General features: G+C 38.2%; 2 protein-coding genes across 7 annotated transcripts in view; both read right to left on the minus strand.

The window, feature by feature from the left end:
* The window catches only part of LOC115624658 (sterol regulatory element-binding protein cleavage-activating protein), a 29,394-nt gene extending 14,602 nt beyond the window's left edge, over positions 1-14,792 (minus strand). Inside the window, exon 1 of one of the 2 annotated variants that reach the window (XM_030519442.1) lies at positions 13,889-14,792. In XM_030519442.1, coding sequence (XP_030375302.1) covers positions 13,889-14,109 — 221 coding nt within the window. In that variant the 5' untranslated portion in view covers positions 14,110-14,792. The remainder of the gene's footprint in view (positions 1-13,888) is intronic. The other variant, XM_030519459.1, reaches the window with a different exon arrangement.
* A 598-nt stretch (positions 14,793-15,390) lies between these two features.
* LOC115632830 (transmembrane protein 164) lies at positions 15,391-19,333 on the minus strand. 5 transcript variants are annotated; one of them, XM_030530096.1, is made up of 4 exons: positions 19,234-19,333; positions 16,425-16,764; positions 16,182-16,374; positions 15,391-16,130 (listed from the first exon to the last, which is right to left on the minus strand). In XM_030530096.1, the coding sequence occupies exons 2-4, from the start codon at positions 16,752-16,754 to the stop codon at positions 15,601-15,603; spliced, it is 1,053 nt and encodes a 350-aa protein (XP_030385956.1). In that variant the 5' UTR covers positions 16,755-16,764; positions 19,234-19,333; the 3' UTR covers positions 15,391-15,600. The 5 variants fall into 5 exon arrangements, with proteins under 5 accessions (XP_030385956.1, XP_030385964.1, XP_030385979.1 ...); XM_030530104.1 differs by lacking the exon at positions 19,234-19,333 and adding an exon at positions 17,486-17,620; XM_030530119.1 differs by lacking the exon at positions 19,234-19,333 and adding an exon at positions 17,349-17,456.
* Between the last annotated feature and the right edge of the window lie 1,653 nt (positions 19,334-20,986).

The following is a 20,986-nucleotide window of genomic DNA, read 5'->3' on the forward strand; positions in this document are numbered from 1 at the left end:
AAAGCAACTCTTCGTTTCTGGCCTTATTTTCTTTACCTAAGATTTGGTAATCATTCATTGACTCAAATCGCAAGTTATTTAGGTTAGTTATCTTATTGGAATTCGTTACGTTTAAAACTCGGACAAATGTGTTTTTAGCATCGGATATTGTGCTTGCCACGAACACTCCGTCTTCAATTTCTTTACATGGAATTATTACTAGACTATCTGTAGTATTTATTTTAATTTGTCGGACAACTTCGGAACGTGATGGCAATATTGTTGTGTTATTGTCGATTGTGTCTACTATTGGGATATTAATTGGATAATTTGTGTGGTCTAAGTATAAGTAGATGTTCCGCTTGAAAATGCAATTGACAATTCAATTTCTTTGTAAAATCCATACCGATTATTCCATCACATGATATGGGTCTTGTCGGTTTTCCGAGTTACCTTGTGCAACTCGTATATTGTTATTTCTGCCGTTATTGTTGTTTGTTGAGTTAGCCCCTAGTAATAAACTAGTAGCTGAGTGTTTTACAATCGGTACTTGAACCAAGTGTAATTCGGAGGAGCTAAAAGGGAATGTGAGATCAGAGCTGCACGAGTGTTATTGTGTTTCTGTCTATTTATTGATTGAAATGCAAGGGTTTATATACAAAATTGAGATTGTGCGTAGGTCTAATTATTACTAATAAGTGATTCTTAAAATAAATCGTGGCTGGGGTGTTGTATGCAGCTAGCTGAGTCGGTGCGTGCATATCCAGCGTAGGTGTAGGTAGGCGTGGCACCCGGTTGGTGGTTGTTTTGTGCACATGCGCGGCCGCTATTCTAACAATAGCTAAGAATAGCTGCCTGCGTTGGCTTCATATGCACATGCGTGGCCCATAACCTCAACTGTGTCACCTTTTACAGTGGCAGACAGTTTGCAAACAATTTCTGCGATTGAGTTTTCATTGCTAATTAAATTACGTGCGTTGCCTTTGAGCTTTGTTTTTATTAATTGAACTGCCTGTGACTCGTGTGTCCTCCGAATTGAGTCCACCAACGCGTCCAAGAAGCTCAAGTTTTCGGCTTTGCCATCAAAGTCTGGTATCAGAGATGACGCCGTCTTTAAAAATTGTATTTGCGTTTGCGACATTTTTGGCAATTGCGGACTGTTCTCTACTATATTGAAACTATCAGCCGTTTCGCTTCTTACGGGGCTGTTATTGGGAGTAAGTCTTCTTTTGGAATCTTCTTCCGAAATTATGTTTACGTACGCCATATTTGGCGATTTTGGTGTTGGACTTACTGACATTACTTCCTCCGCATTTATGGCTATATATATATATATATATATATCCAAGCCATGTTTTTCTTTTACAGCTTGTAGCTGTTCTCTTAGACGTTTGACAACGTCCGAAGCCTGAATTCAACGGAGACCCGTGAGTTTATATTTGTTTTCTAGGAATATCTCTCGGATCTCGTTATAATATTGCACCAATTTAATTGTGTGCCTATTTAATGTGCCTACCTGTATCGGCCTATTTTGAGTGAGGCTTTTGTACGATTTGTCGAACTCAGATCTCAACTCATTTACCCTCTTGCATACAGCATTCCAATCCATGTATTATGGAAAATTCAGAAGCTCCGCAAGGCTTTTATACCCTGTACCCGTAGGGTAAAAAGGGTATATTAGGTTTGTGCAAAGTATGTAACATGAAGAAGGAAGCATCTCCGACCCCATAAAGTATATATATTCTGAATCAGCATGACGAGAGAAATCGATCTAGACATGTCCGTCCGTCTGTCCGTCTGGATGAACGCAAGGATCTCACAAACTATAAAAGCTAGAATAACCAAAGATCCATCCAGATTCTCCTAGGTCCGAGAAAGGACGAGTTTATTTTATTTTTTTTAATTTCCCCCCCTTCCCCCGCTACAGAATTTTGTCAATAGCGTCCACATTTCAAATGCTACCTAAACCAAACTTTGCACACATAATTTATATATAATTGTCTACTGTTGTACAAATATATATATATTTATTCAATTCGGTCAATTCTAAGAAAAGTTATTAGCAAAACAAATTCTCGCCAGTACAACCCCCCAAACTGCAGCAACAAGTTCGCTCTTCTTCTTCCTCTTTTTGGGTGCATATAACTCAGTGACGGAAGTTTATCTGGGTACAGGGTACCCTCGGGCTTGCTCGACTGTAGCGTTCTCTCTTGTTATACTCTGTACATGAAATGTACAAGAGTATATTAGGTTTGCGGGAGCTGAAAAATGTAACAGGCAGAAGGAGGCGTGGCGGACCCCACAAAGTATATATATTATTGATCAGCGTGACAAGACGAGTCGATCTAGCCCTGTCTGTCTATCTGTCCGTCTGTCCGTCCGTATGAACACCTGGATCTCAGAGACTATAAGAGATAGAGACACCAAATTTTGCACAAAGATGCGTTATGTGTGTATTCTATACGAGTTTGTTTTATTTTTTTGATTTCCCCCCCCCCCCCACTTCCCCCCTATGGGGGTTTTCCCGATTTTCCATTCGTATAATCGCCTAAATCTCGGAGACTATAAGACTTAGGAACACCAAATTTAAGTCCAAGATGCCTTGTGTGAATACGCAGAAAATGTATATTTTGGAATTTCCCTCCCTCCCCCCTCTCCCCCGCAAATGCGATTTTCTCTAACTCCCGTAATTCTTGGAATTTCGAACTAAAATTTTGCAAATACCCCCAGTTGGTTATTATGTCTCCGTATGCCAAGTTTCACTATGATAGACCGATTTACCAATTTTTACCGATTTTATAGCCATAAATACATTTGCTGCTGCAGCGCTGCTCAAGCGCTGCCCGCGGCTGTTGTTGATGTTGCTGTTTGGTTGACTGCGAAAATGCTTTCACAGACACGAATAGATGCGCATAGGCATACATACACTCACACAGACGCAATTGCTATGTAAATGTGCAATTATACACCCTTTACGTGAGTTCGAATACCGAGAGAGGTAAAATCGATCCAATTTTTTTTTTTCTTTTTTTTTCTATAATTATTGTAAACGTATGTACTGAGTAGTTCAAAGTCGGGACACCCGACTTAAGCTTTTTTACTTGTTTTTATTTTAATCATAGCAAACACCCCTTTTTTAAATTTTTGTTCTTTTTTAATTTATTATTTATTTATTTATTTTTATTTATTTATTTATGTTTTTATTTAAAAGAAGTAAAAAAGCTAAAGTCTGATGTCCCTACTTTTCAATACTCTGTACATATGTTTAGAATAATGCATGAATAAGAATAATGAATAATAGTGCATCAGAAAAAATGAACAAACTCGTCCTTTGTCGGGCTTGGGAGAATCTGGATACCTAGTTTGGTTATTCTTGCTCTTATACTTTCTGAGATCCTTGCGTTCATACAGACAGACAGACGCACATGGCTATATCGACGATTTTATCTCTTTTGGTATTCGAACTCACGTAAAGCAAATATATTAATCATAGTGAAACTTGGCATACGGGCACAATATCACTAACAGGGGCATTCAGAGTATTTCAAAGTCGGGACACCCGACTTTTTTTTTTAATTTTTTTTAAAAATGCACCCATTTTGGGTATACTACTTAGGTTAGGTTAGGTTAGATGCGGCAGCCAGGCTGAAGTACCCTGACACACTTAGGCCCTGAAGATTGACCCATTGTGATACCGCGTGGACTGATCCACTTCCAGTTTCCCGTGGTTAACTGCGTGTCTTCTTTTATATTACATCCGTCTAGATGCCTGGATGAATTTGAAAATGTCCCTCGGTTTCTTTTCAGATAGTTCCGATAAGTCCGGGAAAGTGATAGCCCTTAGAAAACGCTGTCTCGTCCTTAATAGGGCTGGACAGTCGCAGAAGAGGTGGGTAACAGTTTCCTCCTCTTCTACGTTTTTACAACTTCTGCAGAAGTCGCTGTGATAGAGCCCCAGTCTGGCGGCGTACCAGTGCCCAGTGATAGCTCTTATTGTGGTTGAGCATTGGATTCTGCTTAAATTGCAGAGGGCTGAGGAGCGTTTTTGTTGCAAATTGGCCACTTTAGACGCGTAATTCTGGAGTCTGAACCGTAGGTCCACATTTGATCTGCTACAGATTCAAAGTGGTTCCTAACTGATAGTCTACCGTATACCATTGGTATACCGACACTCTCCTTGTCCGGAAGGAGAGAGACAGTGGTACCATGTCTTGCCAGCTCATCTGCTGTGCAATTTCCCTCAATGTCTCTATGTCCCTGAACCCAAATGAGGTAAACAGAGAACTGTGCAGCCATCTCGTGAAGAGATTTGCGACAGTTCTGCACTGACATCGAGTTCGATGTGATGGAGAGTAGGGATTTTATTGCCGCTTGGCTATTCGAGTATATACAGATTTCTCTGGTGTTTGCTGCTGAAAATTGCAGTGTGAGAAGAGCTTCCTTTATGGCTAGAATTTCTGCCTGGAACACACTACAGTGGTCCGGAAGTCTGAACGATTTTTTGATACCTAGTTCTTCGCAGTAGACGCCACCGCCTACGCGATTGTCTAGCTTAGAACCGTGTATATTTTTATGGAGTTGCTGGGACCCGGTGGGACATAATTCCAATCTTCCCTTGAGCGAATGATGGTGTGAAAAGGAGTATGGAGGTACTTCTTGGTGCAATAGTCAGTGACTGAGGGGATGATGTTATTTCCTCTCAGAATTTTGTCATGGCCGAAGTGTTCCTCTGACCATTGATTGGTTTCTCTCATGCGAAGAGCCGTCAGCGTGGCTTTCGTTTTGCCCATGAGATTTAGTGGGAGTATTCCCAGGATCGCATCTAGAGCGTCGGTTGGAGTAGTGCGTAAGGCACCTGAAATGGTTAGTTCAGCCTGTCGTTTAACCTTATTTAGTCTCTGGAGAGATGATTTTTTGCACAGTGATGGGCACCAAATTGAGACCCCATACAGCAGTATGGGTCTAATTATCGCAGTATAAAGCCAGTGGACTACATATGGTATACTACTTAAATTCTTTGCAATTGTGCCACGTTTGCATGGCTAATCTATCTCTGCTTGGCTTATCTTACTTATACTTGCATCTTAAATTACTTTACAAATTTGGTGTACATATATCATAATTATACTCTGTACATAAAATTTACAAGAGTATATTAGGTTTGCGGGAGCTGAAAAATTTAACAGGCAGAAGGAGGCGTGGCAGACCCCACAAAGTATATAAATTCTTGATCAGCGTGAAAAGACGAGTCGATCTAGCCCTGTCTGTCTGTCTGTCCGTCCGTATGAACACCTGGATCTCAGAGACTATAAGAGATAGAGACACCAAATTTTGCACGAAGATGCCTTATGTGTGTACGCTATTCGAGTTTGTTTTATTTTTTGGATTTTCCCCCTCACTTCCCCCTATGGGGGTTTTCCCGATTTTCCATTCGTATAATCGCCTATATCTCGGAGACTATAAGACCTAGGAACACCAAGATGCCTTATGTGAATACGCAGAAAATGTGTATTTTGGAATTTCCTTCCCTCCCCCCTCTCCCCCGCAAATCGTAACTCCCGTATTTCTTGCAATTTCGAACTCAAATACCCCCTGTTAGTGATTATGTGTGAAACTTGGCATACGGTTTCACTATGATAGACTGATTTAACAAGAAGTTATAGCCATAAATATATTTGCTTCTCAAGCGCTACCCGCTGCTGTTGTTGATGCTGGTGCTTTGGTTCACTGCAAACATGCTTACACAGACACGAATAGACGCGCATAAACATACATACACTCACGTAGACTCATAAATGTGCAATTATACACCCTTTACGTGAGTTCAAATACCGAAAGAGGTAAAATCGATCAACATTTTTTTTTTAAATGTTCTTTATTTTTTTAATTTCAATAATTATTCTGAGCATATGTACAGACTATGTATTTTTATGTTCATCCTCGTCTCTCCTACTCCAGATTTGATGGATCCCGCAGCATCAGCTGGGCGTCGCCGGATGTGGCACGCTGATGCTCCCTCGTTGGTGCAAGCGGTGTGCCTCTTGCACTTGTTGTTCTTAGCTTTGCATGTCGTTTCCTCTCGTTGGTGCAAAAGGCGGTCCTATGCCTTTCGCACTTGTTGATCCTGGTGACGTTTTATTTAGTACAATGCTGGAATGTGTAATCGCATTGTGTTGAGATAAGGGTTCCCTTGCAGTCTCTGGGGCAGCTTTTTACTGCCTTTGGTATTTAATGGGGAGGTGGAATCATTGCACATAATTGATTTTTCGTTTATTATTTTAATGATTGCTGAGAGTTGAGGTTGATTTGAGATAATCAAGCTCGGCTTGTAATTTCTGGGCTGTTGCCCACGCGGGACGTGATTTGCTTGTAAACAATAGCCACTTTATGTGAGCTATTATTTTTTTTAATATTCTGGTGAATACCTCCGCGTCTTCCCATTACTCGCACTCTACTCACTCAGACTTTTTTTTAATTCCTTCCATTGTTGTTGTTGACGGTGTTGATTATTTCCGAAGCTGCTGCTGTTGAAGTTGGTGAAGATGAATGTTGTTGGTTGTTGCCGTGCTTCAATCCAGTAGTAGACCGCTATTGTTCCTGTTGAAGTTGATTTTGGTCTACTGTTTGCCAATAGTCACATTTAATTCATTTCACATTTAATTATTTAATTAATTATCTTTATCCTCACAATCCTTGTGAGGTCATGGTCGCCATGTAAAGTGTTATATATATAGATCAGCGGTGGGCACGAAATTTTAGTTTGGGAGTCCTACAACAACATCTACAACAAAAACTACCGCTTGGGTTATGAGAACATCATAAACTGCGAGCAAAAAATTAGGAAAAAAAGGTACACCGAAAAAAATTTTGATCGCATTTATGAACATTCATTTAATAATTTTTCGAAGTCTATTTCCTCTTCACTTAAAGCAATTCGTAATAAATCTGATAAATTTATGTCACTTAATTTATTCCTATATACATTTTTAATATATTTAATGTTTGAAAATGCAGCTTCGCACACATAAGTGCTGGCAAAACTTGCTTCTAATTGAAGCATTGAAGATGTTAATAATGGATACTGAAACACTATAATTTATAATTTGTCAATACACTTTGAATGTGAGTGCATAAGTGACCATCAGCGGGTATTGCAAATCAATCATCAGTACACACACTGTGTGTATTTTGTTATTGCATCGATCTACTTGTGCGTCTGGCTGGCGACAACACTGCATGTATTTTGTTTTTGTAAACTCTGTCGAGATAGGTTTGTAAGTTCGGTCTTCTACTTGTGCGTCTGGCTGGCGACAAAACTGCGTGTATTTTGTTATTGTAAGTTTGCTCGAGATCGGTACTCTGCTTGTGCGTCTGGCTGTCGCCAGTTACCAAAACATAACGGAAAGAGCCCTGGGAGCCCAAAGAGCCACTACGTGCCCACCGCTGATATAGATTGTTCACTTTTACATTTCCCAGACCCAAATCAGACACAAGTGTCTTCTTGTCCATCTTTTCTATTAATGTCTTATTCACTTATTCCCTTAGTTACTTAAGAACCTTAAGTTTCTAAATGTAAAGAAGTATTAGTGAGCGAGAGAGCGTTTGAGTGTACTTTTTGTTAAGTATGTGAGCATGAGCGTTTGCTACTCTCATGCGTATATACTTCGAGTGGCTCAACAATAAATGCATGCGCGGCGGTCTTGGCCGTCGCATGATAGCCACGAGCACTAAGCTTGGAGCCGTTGAACTCAAAATTATGTTGAGTTGACATATTTATATTTGTATGCTCGAGCAAGCTTGTACGTAATTATTTTACATTTAATGTTTATGATTAATACAGTCTGCTCTCGCTACAGATAACTAACCTAAATAACTTGTGATTTGAGTCAATGAATGATTAACAAATCTTAGGTAAAGAAAATAAGGCCAGAAACGAAGAGGTGCTTTCTAAATTGAGGAAGAATTGACCACCACTTTTCAAGGATTCACTTTTGGAATTAAGCGCGGGATATACAGATATATTTCGATTGGAGTGTGAACCAATAAGTGCAAACAGTTTTTACAGGCAGAAGCTGAGGTTAAAGGACGATGAGCCAGTACATATTAAGAATTACAGAATTCTACAAAGTCATCGAGAGGAGATAGTGAGGCAGGTAGACAAGTTTATTGGGGACGGTATAGTTGAGCCGTCTGTATCTGAATTATATATTCCCATTGTTATTAGTTCCAAAGAAATCCTTACCGGATTCTGACGCAAAGAGATAGTAATAGATTACCGCCAAGATTATCGTCCGCATACGCTGTGACCATATGACCCAATTCACTGTAACAGCTGATTAACTGCTAACAGCCAGAGTAGCGGGGACAAGACCCCCCCTTGTGGGGTGCCCCTACAAACGAACTTGCGAGTGATTAGACCCCCGCCCTGCTAGTGAGCTGTTGGTCGATAAGGTCAATCAGATCGTATGATCGCTGATCGTAAAATATTGTTGAAAGCGCCCTCCATGTCTAGGAAGGCTTCTAGGGCATATTCCTTGGTAGAGAGCGAATTTTATATTTTTTTTGACACAAGAGCGTGGAGGGCAGTAGATTTTCCGTTGCAGTAGGCATGCTGGGAATTTGATAGCACTGCCAGGTTAATGGTCTCTTTGAGATGAGCTTCTAGCAGTCTTTCAAGTGTTTTAAGCAAGAAAGATGATAGACTGATGGGCCTAAAGTCCTTCGGTGCGATGTTTTCTTTGGGAATGAACACCACCTTTATCTCCCTCTAACAGATCGGGATGTGGTTGACATTCAGGCAGCCCCTAAACATTACCTGAATCCACGACATTATTTGCATTAAAGAGAGTAGGAGCTGAGCAGGGATAATACCGTCCGGTCCAGGGGATTTGTAGGTCTTAAAAGTTTTAATGGCCCAGGTTATGCGTTCCTCAGTGATTATACTATCTATCAGACACCTTGCAACTGTACGTGGAGAAAGAGGGTAGATGTTAATGGGACAATCAGAGCACCCCGGAAAATGGGTGCCCGTTCGTAGGTCCAGTGCAAGATTCAGTCCAACTTCCGTCTTTCCTTTGCAATAGTGACGCTGAGGATGGTGTTTTTGATAGGACCTTACGCAGTCTAGCAGCGTGAAGTGCGCTTGGCTTTCCTAATAGCCGCTTTGTACACGGCAAGTTCTCGTTTATATTTGGACCAGCTAGATTCAGTGTTTTCAAATCTTAAATTGCTATTGATTCTTAGTGTATCTAGCTCAGGGGCCCACCAAGGGGGCTTACGACCTTCCCTGAGGACAGCTTTGGGCTGGCCATGTTGAGGGCATCGACGCATGAATTAGTAAAATTAGTGACTAGGTTATCCAGCTCATCCCCAGTATCAGGTTCCATACCCGATGCTGGGGGGAGATTTTTGGATAGCAGTCTGAGGTAATACCCCCAATTGGTCCTTTTAGGATTAATAATCTTAACGGGGGCCGGACGAAGGTACCCTAACTTGAACTGGATGAGTCTATGGTCCGAGAACGAGTGATCTCTCAAGACTTTCCATGTTAGTATCCTATCACTGAGAAGATCAGACGCCAGTGTTACTTCTAACACCTCGCTTCGACATATGTTCATAAATACATACATTTTTCTTGCACCAATAAAGCCCCAATGCAAAAAATTGATTGAAAAAGCAGATACACCTAATTCTGTTTTTACACGGTAGATTGGTTCCAGAAACAACCGTGTGCCCGGGACATTTAACTTTAATTTAAAAATCGGGATGTCTGGCTACGTTGATATGCGCATACAAGGAGTTTTCGAAAGTAAACCGGACTTTTGAAAAAAAAAAAAAAGAACACATGATTTTTTCGGCAAAATCAATTTATTTTATTCAAAATAGTCTCCTTCTGTTTCAATACAGCTTTTTGCTCGATCCAAAAGCATGTCGAACGAGTGTTTTAGCTCGTTGGCCGGTATAGCCGCCAGTATGCCGGTGCAAGTCTTTTGAATGGCCTCTACGTCGCACGGTGCCACATCAGGTGAACACGAGTGGTTAATGGTTAAAATGTGATTTTTGGTCAAATAATCGGTCACAAGCGTCGATCGATGAGAGCAATTTTTGGTCGTCAGTCAATTTGTGAGGAACAAACCGTGCACACACCTTTCGTAAGCCAAAATGTTCGGTCAAAATGCGATAAATCGATGTTTTGGAGATGTTCAATTCCATTTCCATCAATTTCAATGATGATTTTGGCTGAGTTTTGATGAATTCACGCACAGTTTCGATTGAATTTTCGGTGATCACGAATTTTGATTGGCCCCCATGTTGATCGTCATTTATGTCCTCACGACCACTTTGAAAACGTTGAAACCACTCGTGCACTCTGCTACGGGATAGGAAATCATCGCCAAAAACGTGTTCCATCAATTGAAACGTTTCGGTAAAAGTTTTACCAATTTTAAAACAACATTTAATGTTGGCTCTTTGTTCGAAGCTCATTTTCGCACCGATAACACAAAAATACTGACACTTAAAACGCAATAACTTCACTTCCAATCGATGAAATGTCTCACTGAACAATCGATAAAGATAGCAGATTCTACCGCACCAGTCGACATATAGATAGCGCCACCAGGGGGCTCTAGATTCAAAAAGTCCTGTTTACTTTCGAACGCATCTTGTACTTTGTGGGGTCTGCCACGCCTCCTTCTGTCTGTTACATACATTCGTACAAAACTAGTATACCCTCTCACCCTTTGGCTACAGGGTATAAAAAACATTTAACATTCTCTAACATTAATCGATTAGAAGGCACTGATATTTTATGAAAATTTTACAATGAGTCAAAATTTTATCAACCGTGTACGCTTTTTTCACGGCACGAATATTTTTTAAATAACAGGTCTGAAGTCTTCGATGCATGTTCTCCAAACAGCGAATCTATCTGGTTGCATTGTTATACCCGTGGCATAGCATTTTTTGCTGTTTTTTTTTTTCGCGAAGCTGCAACAGTTTTTTGCTCTGGATGCCAAATACGGATCAACACGGATGAAGGTTTTTAAAGTTATAAAGGAGTATCTCGGGAACATATTTTGAAAATATGGGCGAGGTAGAAGAGTAGTTTTTTTTATTGTTCACAGAAGGTGAAAAATACGCTAAAAATATTCTAGAAAACATAAAGACATATTTTTAATTGAATTATGCATAAAATTAATACACATAGCAATGTAAATAAAAACAACAATGATTCGTCACATAATTTAGCAAACATAATACTAGAAAGATGCAGTATTTGCATAAAATTAAGTATATTGTTGCGGACTAAAAAAAGGGTCGACTTTGAGTACACATATCTCCTAAACTATAATTTCGATTTATTTGAGAATTCGTTATCTCTAGGGAATTTACTGTTAAACGTATCTTAACCATAATCGCCAAAGCGTTTATAAAATTTTTGATTTTTGCAAGCTGTTTCGGCCTAAGGCCTCACAGTGCGACGGCTCCCCTTCTATGTGAGCTTTCAAAAAATCCTATTCAACTGTGGAACATCCAAATTCTTTTAGAAAATCAACTAAGTTTGATAATATAAATTGGTTTTAAAATTGTTAAGTTTATTGCCGTGTTTATTGCATTCAAAATCTTTGGTCTAGTGCAAATTTTATGAAATTGGCTCATGTCTTCGAATTGAAAATATGAAATGCAAATTGTGGGTTGTGCGTAAGTTTAACAATTGTGGTCAAATTATTCATCTTTTAATTCTAGAAATTACTTGATCTTTCTATACAAATTTTTCTAGAAATGCGCACAATGTGAGAAAAGAAATAGGTAGTATACAAGCTGTGTTCCAAAGTAAACAGGACTTTAAAAAACAAGTAAAAAAGCTAAAGTCGGGTGTCCCGACTTTGAAATACTCTGTACATATGTTTACAATAATTATAGAAAAAAAAAATAAGAAAATTTAAAAAAAATTTGATCGATTTTACCTTTCTCGGTATTCGAACTCACGTAAAGGGTATATAATTGCACATTTACATAGCAATTGCGTCTGTGTGAGTGTAAGTATGTTTATGCGCGTCTATTTGTGTCTGTGTAAGCAGCTAAACAGCAACATCAACAACAGCCGCGGGCAGCGCTTGGGCAGCGCTTGAGCAGCGCTGCAACAGCAAATATATTTATGGATGTAACTTCTTGTTAAATCGGTCTATCATTGTGAAACTCGGCATACGGACACATAATAACTAACTGGGGGTATTTCCAAAATTTTAGTTCGAAATTCCAAGAATTACGGGAGTTAGAGAAAATCGCAATTGCGGGGGAGAGGGGGGAGGGAGGGAAATTACAAAATATACATTTTCTGCGTATTCACACAAGGCATCTTGGACTAAAATTTGGTGTTCCTAGGTCTTATAGTCTCCGAGATATAGGCGATTATACGAATCGAAAATCGGGAAAACCCCCATAGGGGGGAAGTGGGGGGGGGGAATCAAAAAAATAAAGGAAACTCGTATAGCGTACACACATAAGGCATCTTTGTGCAAAATTTGGCGTCTCTAGCTCTTATAGTCTCTGAGATCTAGGTGATCATACGGACGGACGGACGGACAGACGGACAGACAGGGCTAGATCAACTCGTCTCGTCATGCTGATCAAGAATATATATACTTTGTGGGGTCTGCCACGCCTCCTTCTGCCTGTTACATTTTTCAGCTCGCGCAAACCTAATATACTCTTGTACATTTCATGTACAGAGTATAAAAACAGAACAAATGGTTTTTTCGGCAAAATCAATTTATTTTATTCAAAATAGTCTCCTTCTGCTTCAATACAGATTTTTGCACGATCCAAAAGAATGTCGAACCAGTTTTTTAGCTCGTTGGCCGGTATGGCCGGTGCAAGCCTTTTGAATGGCCTCTGAATGGCCAAAGTCTGCATAACGCTTTCCTTTCATGGGCAAATGCATTTTTCAGAGAAGGTAGAAGTCGCACGGTGCCATATCAGGTGAATACGGCGAATGAAACTTACGCAGAGTTTCGATGGAATTTTTGGTGATCACGAATTTTGATTGCCCCACATCTTGATCGTCATTTATGTCCTCACGACCACTTTGAAAACGTTGAAACCACTCGTGCACTCTGTTACGGGATAGGCAATCATCGCCATAAACGTGTTCCATCAATTGAAACGTTTCGGTAAAAGTTTTACCAATTTTAAAACAAAATTTAATGTTGGCTATAGCTAATTTTCTTACCGATAACACAAATATACTGACACTTAAAACGCAATAACTTCACTTCCAATCGATGAAATGTCATGAAATTCTCACTGGACAATCAATAAAGATAGCAGATTCTAACGCACCAGTCGACATATAGATAGCGCCACCAGGGGCGCTAGATTGAAAAAGTCCTGTTTATTTTGGAACGCACCTTGTACATAGTAGTATAATAAACATATTTATAACTAGAAAAAAAAACATTTCATACCTAAAAAACTATGCAGTATCAAAACACAGATCAGCAGGACTTTGTATATACATATGTACTTACTTACATACATATGTAAGCATACAAACGTGTCGTGCAAGTCAATTTTGTTAAAACTTACAATATTAACATGCCTGTGTTATTAAAATGAGATCTTGTCATATCACGAAGCCGCCCTACGGCAGGAGACGTACACTGTGATAAGTCTTATACAACTTTACACAACCATCAAAATATGGGCAAAGATAAATATGTTACAGATTACTCCAGGGAGTGGGTATATCCGAACCCCATAACTTGAAACCTAGTAAAAAAAAAAAATGATACAGCAAAAATCTGGCACAACTACCTGTATTCAATTGAGATTATCAAGAATGCATGTATTTAAAGTTATACATATCTGTAAGTGTCTAAAAATAATAATAATAAATAATACATACCATGATAGCAATATCGCCATTACGGCAATGCTGGATGCGCAAGTTGGATAACTTGACAGAAATAATCCGTGTTTGTAGTAAAAATGCGAAACCGAGGCAGGTAAACTGGGCGACGTAGATGCTGATGAATTTGGTGATTTGTTTTTAGCATTGGGCGCACGCTGTACAGATGTAGGCGTCGCGCCCGCCGCCTGTCTAGAGCCATCTGTTGCAGCTGCCATAGCGTTGTCGTTATGCTTTTAATACTCCGGGATTGCCGCACATACACAACTTCAGCACAATCAACAAACACGCACTTTAACTTTGCCCTAACAACTTTAGTGAATCTTTATATGTATGTATGTATGTTTATTATCTGCGTTTTAAGCGCACACAGTACAAACAACAATAAAATTACGCAATTTTGCAAACACTGAAACGCATCTAATTTCGATTCGGGTGCCCGTCTTTGATGTTAAGGAAGGAATCATCATATTATTTAATAACATTGCTTCTATTCTGGCGTTGGGTTCTTGTACCTTTTGCCATATTTTTCAAAAGTTTTTAAGTATGATATTGATTTTCTCTTCTGTACATTTGTTGTTATTACTTTTGTACAGTTTGTTTTATACGAACCGATACAATTGCTATTGCTCCAATCTCCAATTTGACATGTAAAAACTATTGGCTTAAATATATTTAGCGCGCGTTATGTTGACTTTTATATGTAGATATTGTTTTCAATAACCAAAATGAAAGCGCAACAAAACTTATTATAGTCGGCTTTGGCCGGTCGGTCATTCGGTCCACACGATTCAAACGATCAGTTCTTTCACCGTGTTTAATATCGTTGGGATTTATACCAATGTGGCTCAAAAATAATTATTGACGTTTTACTAATATAAAAAGGCACGTTTTTGTACCTGCTTCACAGAATTTTTCCCTCACAACACAAGAATCAGTAACATATGAATCAGAAGGCAGCTGACAGAACTAGTTCGTCAGAGTCCGATATACAGCTGATATACTAGTGCTACCACATCATGAGAAACAGTGAACTTAACTGAGTGAAGTCGTTGACGTAGACATCTATGTACATACACTTCGCTTTATTCACATTGTTCCTTTAAATTTTACACATTAGTTTACTTGGTATTAAATCACAAACATACATATATTAGAATCTTAAGATAATTAATTAGAACTTTCCTCTTTTTTTAGTTTTTAGCATAACATGTATGACATGATACATACGTATGTACATACATACATACGTATGTACATACATACATACGTATGTACATACATACATACGTATGTACATACATACATACATATGATTGTATATGCATGTACATACATACATACATATATAACTAGTATAGCCTTTCACCCTTTGGATACATGCTATAAAAAAGAATTTAATCTGAATAGTTTATTTTAAATATGTATGTATGTATATGTCTATGTATTTACACGTAATATTTTAATACTTTACATCAGACCCGAATTTTATTATTTTAAATGACTTAGAAACATCTCATACATACATATGTACATAATATGTACATGAAAACAAATACATATACATATGTACATGAATACAAACATACATATGTATGAATGTAAATTGACTTTTTTTAAAGACACTATGGTGTATTATAGATTTCGTTTTCAAGTACAACTTCTTTTGATAGTGTTAACACTGCTATTGATTTCATATTCCCAAATGTTTAGTCAATTTTTGTCGTTGGCATAGAATATTCGGCCGTTCTTGTTCCGGCGACACTGTCGCTTAACGTGTGGTGACTTGTTGTCGTTTGCATATTGTAACGTTGGCGAGGTAAACTCTCGTTTGCTTCCTCACGGGTTGCATTTTTTTGCGACGTGAGTTGATCATACAAAGTGACCTCGGTTACAGGTTTTGTATCAAAATTCCTCTGTACTTCTTTTGTTGTCATATTTGTATTGCTCACATTGCTGAAACAATTACCCCTTGAGATTGTCGAAAGGCTGCGTGGACTGAAAAGCAATACTGTGCCTTTGTTAAGCAAAGGACAAAGCAAAGCCTCGTGGCAACAGGCAAACAGGCGATAATTTTGTCCCTGAAATGGGTCGGACAAAGCAGCACATAGCATATGATCTAAGTTTATGCCCGTTACTATAGAAAGCGCATTTAATAGGGAAAAGTGATAAAATAGCATTAGAGCAGTGCCAATTTTCACCCATTGGAAATCGCCAATTGTCTCGATGGAATAGGTACCTGCAAAAAGCCAAATTACACAAATTCACACGTGGGAAAAAGTTTACTTACCAGTTTTTAGTATGTAAATTGGTATTATGTAGAGTAAAGCATGCTGTATCCAATAGGTCGCCTGTTCCAACGGATACGTGCGACCTTCGACCTCGGGAAAAAGGAAAGCCAAGAAAGGTCCGTTTAAGTTGTTCATTTGAATTCGAAATAGCGCCGTCGTCACTTTACTGGGTTTGGCGGCCAACAGATAGATCTGTAAAAGTGTAAAACTTACGACTATACCTGTTAAATGAAAAAACGAACCTGCACGCAAGTTTGCACATGGCAAGGATTAAGCGCAAAGATCATTGAACGTCCAGCCAACTTAAAGCCCATTTCAATCCCAAAAATCCCAGTCATGAAGATAAGAAGCAGTAGGCGTGTCGCAGTATGTGGACGTTCTAATTCATGGGGTTCTGGGAGTCTAATGGGCGCTAGCTTCTTCCAAGATCTATACATAATGTACACAAAGAGCGCGGAGAGAAAAACAGCCTCCATCCAACGGCGGCGGTTAGTCATATAGTTGATACACTCCGGACCGGTTGTACGTGGTATTTCATCGGTTATACCGCCAACTGCCCAATCCCAATCCATGTTCGTGGATCTATGGGCACAAATTTTTTTTAAATAGATACATATACATATGTATATACATACATACATTTACATATGCATATATATAGTGTAAATAATAATATAATGTTAAACGCAGGGAGTGGGGGGAAGCATGTCATTGTCAAGAGTAGGATTTGCTACTTTATACATACATATACATATGTATGAATGTACATGCATATGCATATGTATACATATACTTATTTGTATATACATACACACATACATACGTACATATATACATATGTATATGCAAGGGAGGAATTAAATCCGGTCCAAAGAGAACACCACATCTTTCCAATAAGCTTACAAATTCAAGTTTAACTTTACACATTCCTATGTACATATGTATGTATATCTTAGTGTCCTAACAAAATTAATCCACAAATATTACTTTCACGGCTGTGACCTCTTTTAGGGACTATATTTGTCACCTGTAGAAAAAACATTGCGGATGGGGTGCACACACTGCACAATTATATTTCGATTTTTTCACGTGTTGCAGCTTACAGTTTCTGCTATCCAAATGCACTTATGTAAGAGGATTGTAATTCATACAATGTTAACAGGCACCTTTAGTTTTCACGCACTGTTGCACTCACAAGAAAACACATATGTATGTGTCATTTTGTCTTTGAGGACAGTGATTTTTATAAATACAGAAAATAAAATTGACTCGGCCGTTACGGCGTCGCCCTCTGCGTGTTTACCCCAATTCAACATTGAGGATTTCTAGCTGTGGCCTTTCACTGTTCGTAATATCCTTAAGGAAAGAGCACACAACGTTATGCTCTCTTCTACACTGTTAAGAGAAAACACTTTAAACGTTGTTGGCAGCGGTTAGACTACAGACAAGTGTTTATATGAATATGTACATATGTATATAGATATGTATGTTTTTATGTGTTATGCATTTTCACACATACATATGTATGTAATGCGTATGCAGCTGTGCAGGGTCTTTATTTTTAGATATGTACATAGAAGTATGTAATTCGTATTTAATATACATTGAGTAAAAAATAAATACTAGTCTTCATACATTCGTAAATTCTTCATAAATGAAGTTTCCATACAAAAAAGGGTGTCGAATAATCAGCGTAAGGTTTTGCTGGTCTCTCATTTAGACCTGAACTGATATACATATGTATGTACATATGTACATACATACAGGGTGCGCCATCTTTTATGTCGGTATGCAAACATTGAATATCCTTGAAAATAAACAACCGATTTTCAAGTATGAGATATTTTTATTTAATTTGGTTCTGTACAATTTCTTGAACTGAGGTTTTCAACACTGGTCTACTCAAGTCAATCGGTTCACTAATGACAAAGTTATTCAATATCTACATACCGACATAAAAGATGGCGCACCCTGTACATACATATGTATGTACATAAGATAGCATAAAAAGGGTAGCAACATACACATTGGCCTGCCAAGTCGATTAGTAAAAACAGCTGTTGTACGCAACGAGGTACTTTTAGAATGTTCGAGCAAGCCTGCATGAAATACCCTGTACTAAAACAAACTTCCGAGTAGAACAATTTTGTCGTTTGCAGTCCGTCCCATTGCAAAATTGAGTGCAATTAAGCGACATTCGAAGCTTTATTGGATATTTAAGGATTATTTTGATAGAGACGAAAAAATTGCGTTAGTAAAATCGATACTGCTGTATATCACAGAAAAATTATTAGAATTGCATTCCCAATGCTGCGGAATCAATTCTAATTCATTAATTATCATTCATCTAATTATGTACATATGTATGTATGTATATTTTATGTATTTTTTTTCTGTCGACAAACACAAGCTGTCGACATACATACATACATATGTATGTACATAGGTGATATTATACAACAATAAAGCCTTAAACGCTAAAAAAGGCTAAATGGGTATTGACGTCCTTTTAAAAAGTAATTTCCTTAAACGAATTTTATGAATATAGGGGGAGCTATCTTATTCATTTTAATTTTGATATTTTTGTTAGTTAAGGAACAAACTCTGTTGTCTTCGAAACCATCTCACTTATGTACATATGTACATACATACATATGTCTCTTCGTTCGTATGTAATTTTGACTGTAGTCAAATATACATACATAAATAATCGCAGGGATTTGAATTTGAACAATTAAATGCATAAATTACCTTTAAAATTTGTAATACTAAGTCTGAAACTAGAAATTGCAATTATACTATAGCTTAAGAGTGCACAAGCTGAATGAATTCCCGTTCTTTTTTCTCTTGATATTGATTTCTCAGCTTCCTAATTAGTGAGTCTCGACTTGTAACGATAACATTTCTAGCTTAGGTCATGCATTAAGAAATGCGAATACCACTGATTAAAACTAACTTTCCGTTTGAAATTGTTGTGAAATGTGGAATGTTGCAGAATGACAACTAGTCATTCATAAAGAGAAATTTAGTAGGTAATTCATGTATACATACCTATGTATGAATGTACATACAAGTATATACGTTGGTACTTTTGTACTTCTGCTCGTTTACTCATAAAATGTGTAATTGAAGAACAAATGTAATATAACGTATGTATATACATGTATGTATGTATGTATATATAAATCTTATTAACGGCACATTGCAAATGAATGTGCACTCATGACCGACAATACACCGAATGCCGCGAGCACCATTCACAAATGAGGAAGCCTAGAAAGCATACATGATAAACGGAAGGTAATAACAAAATAGAGGTTTAAATTCTTAATTAGAAAACTGCACATTGCCACATTGTACATACAGTGGCTCACAGCTAATTGTACCAGTGCATTCAATCTCTATATTTTGCCTCCTACATACATATGTATTTATGTATGTATATATGATTTCGACACATTAAAGAAAAATGAACAATACTTATCAACACTTATGTATACTATTTTACAGTAAAATACCCTGTACTCTCCACAAAAGAGGAAAATTAAAAAAAAAATAATTAAAAAAAATTTAATTAATTTAATTAAATAATTAAGTTAAATATAAAATATTCAACACTTGCATACATACATAACTGTTTATGTACAATTTCAATAGAATAAATTTACATCAGAATCGTGTCTCTGCTTGTTTATATGCGTGTATGTATGCAGCACTAAGTTGAACCACTAACCACCCTTCAGTTCGGCTTGTGGCAATTATCCGCTATGGGCTACCCATGGACCGGTTCAGAGCTCAACCAGTGTCAACACCAGTCTCTTTATGAAGGCATTGCCATACCGGTAGGACACAAAACAGAATTACGAAAAAATATTGCCTCACAGTTCGTTGGCCGAACGAAAGGCAGTGCGACAGTGCTAAAAGAAACGATTTGATGCTCGTGCGCTGTGTTCGTCATCAAGTAACAATAACAAATATTAGACAAGTCTTGCTACTTTGTTCGGTCGTCTAATTACACCAACAAATATTGGGGAAATGACGTTGTTTTTTTTAGCTACTTTTCTATTCTTTTGCGTTTCCCCTGCCTCCGATTGCTTTGTATTGTTCTGACATTTAGTTTGCTGCAAAGTGCGTAGTGAAAAACGAATTATATAATATAATCTAATATAATATAATCTAATATAATCTATAATATAAAAATATATGTACACATTAATGTAATGTATAAAGAAATTATTATGTAGCCAATAAAGAATTAATTTTTATTTGTGTATTGATTTTGTGCCTGGCAGAGGGGTAGTCACGGACCGGTCCAACACCGGTCCAAAAGAAGTCCAAAACGGACCGGTCCAAAAGTAGTCCAAAACGGACCGGTCCATGGAGTAGTCCACTCGTTATAAAAGGTACCGGTCCATTTACCAGTCCGATGTTGGCGAGAACGGGACAATTGTCCGCTTCGTATGACATCGTGTGTAAAAACGAAGGGAGGCATGGCATGAAGTTCGGACTAGTGGTGGTGCGCGGCGGGCCGGTATGCCGTACTGCTGGGCATACAACATATAGATGCTTCATTTCATACAACGAAAACGTCCCATCAAAATTGTGAGCGACAGCTCTCATAGTTGTTTGTATTTGCCGAATGGGAGCTGTCGCACTTCGGCTGAGCCGACTGGGAGCTGTCGCATTCGTGCTCTCTGTGAGCGAATTTCATTTCATTCGCAGAGAGGCAGTCAACAGAGACGGTCGGTCTGCGCCGCTTATGCTCTTTGAATGTTTGCAGCAGCTTCAATTTCGTTTTTAGATT

This window comes from Scaptodrosophila lebanonensis, unplaced genomic scaffold, assembly GCF_003285725.1.
Source record: "Scaptodrosophila lebanonensis strain 11010-0011.00,11010-0021.00 unplaced genomic scaffold, SlebRS2 tig00000001-arrow-pilon, whole genome shotgun sequence".
Lineage (NCBI taxonomy): Eukaryota > Metazoa > Arthropoda > Insecta > Diptera > Drosophilidae > Scaptodrosophila > Scaptodrosophila lebanonensis.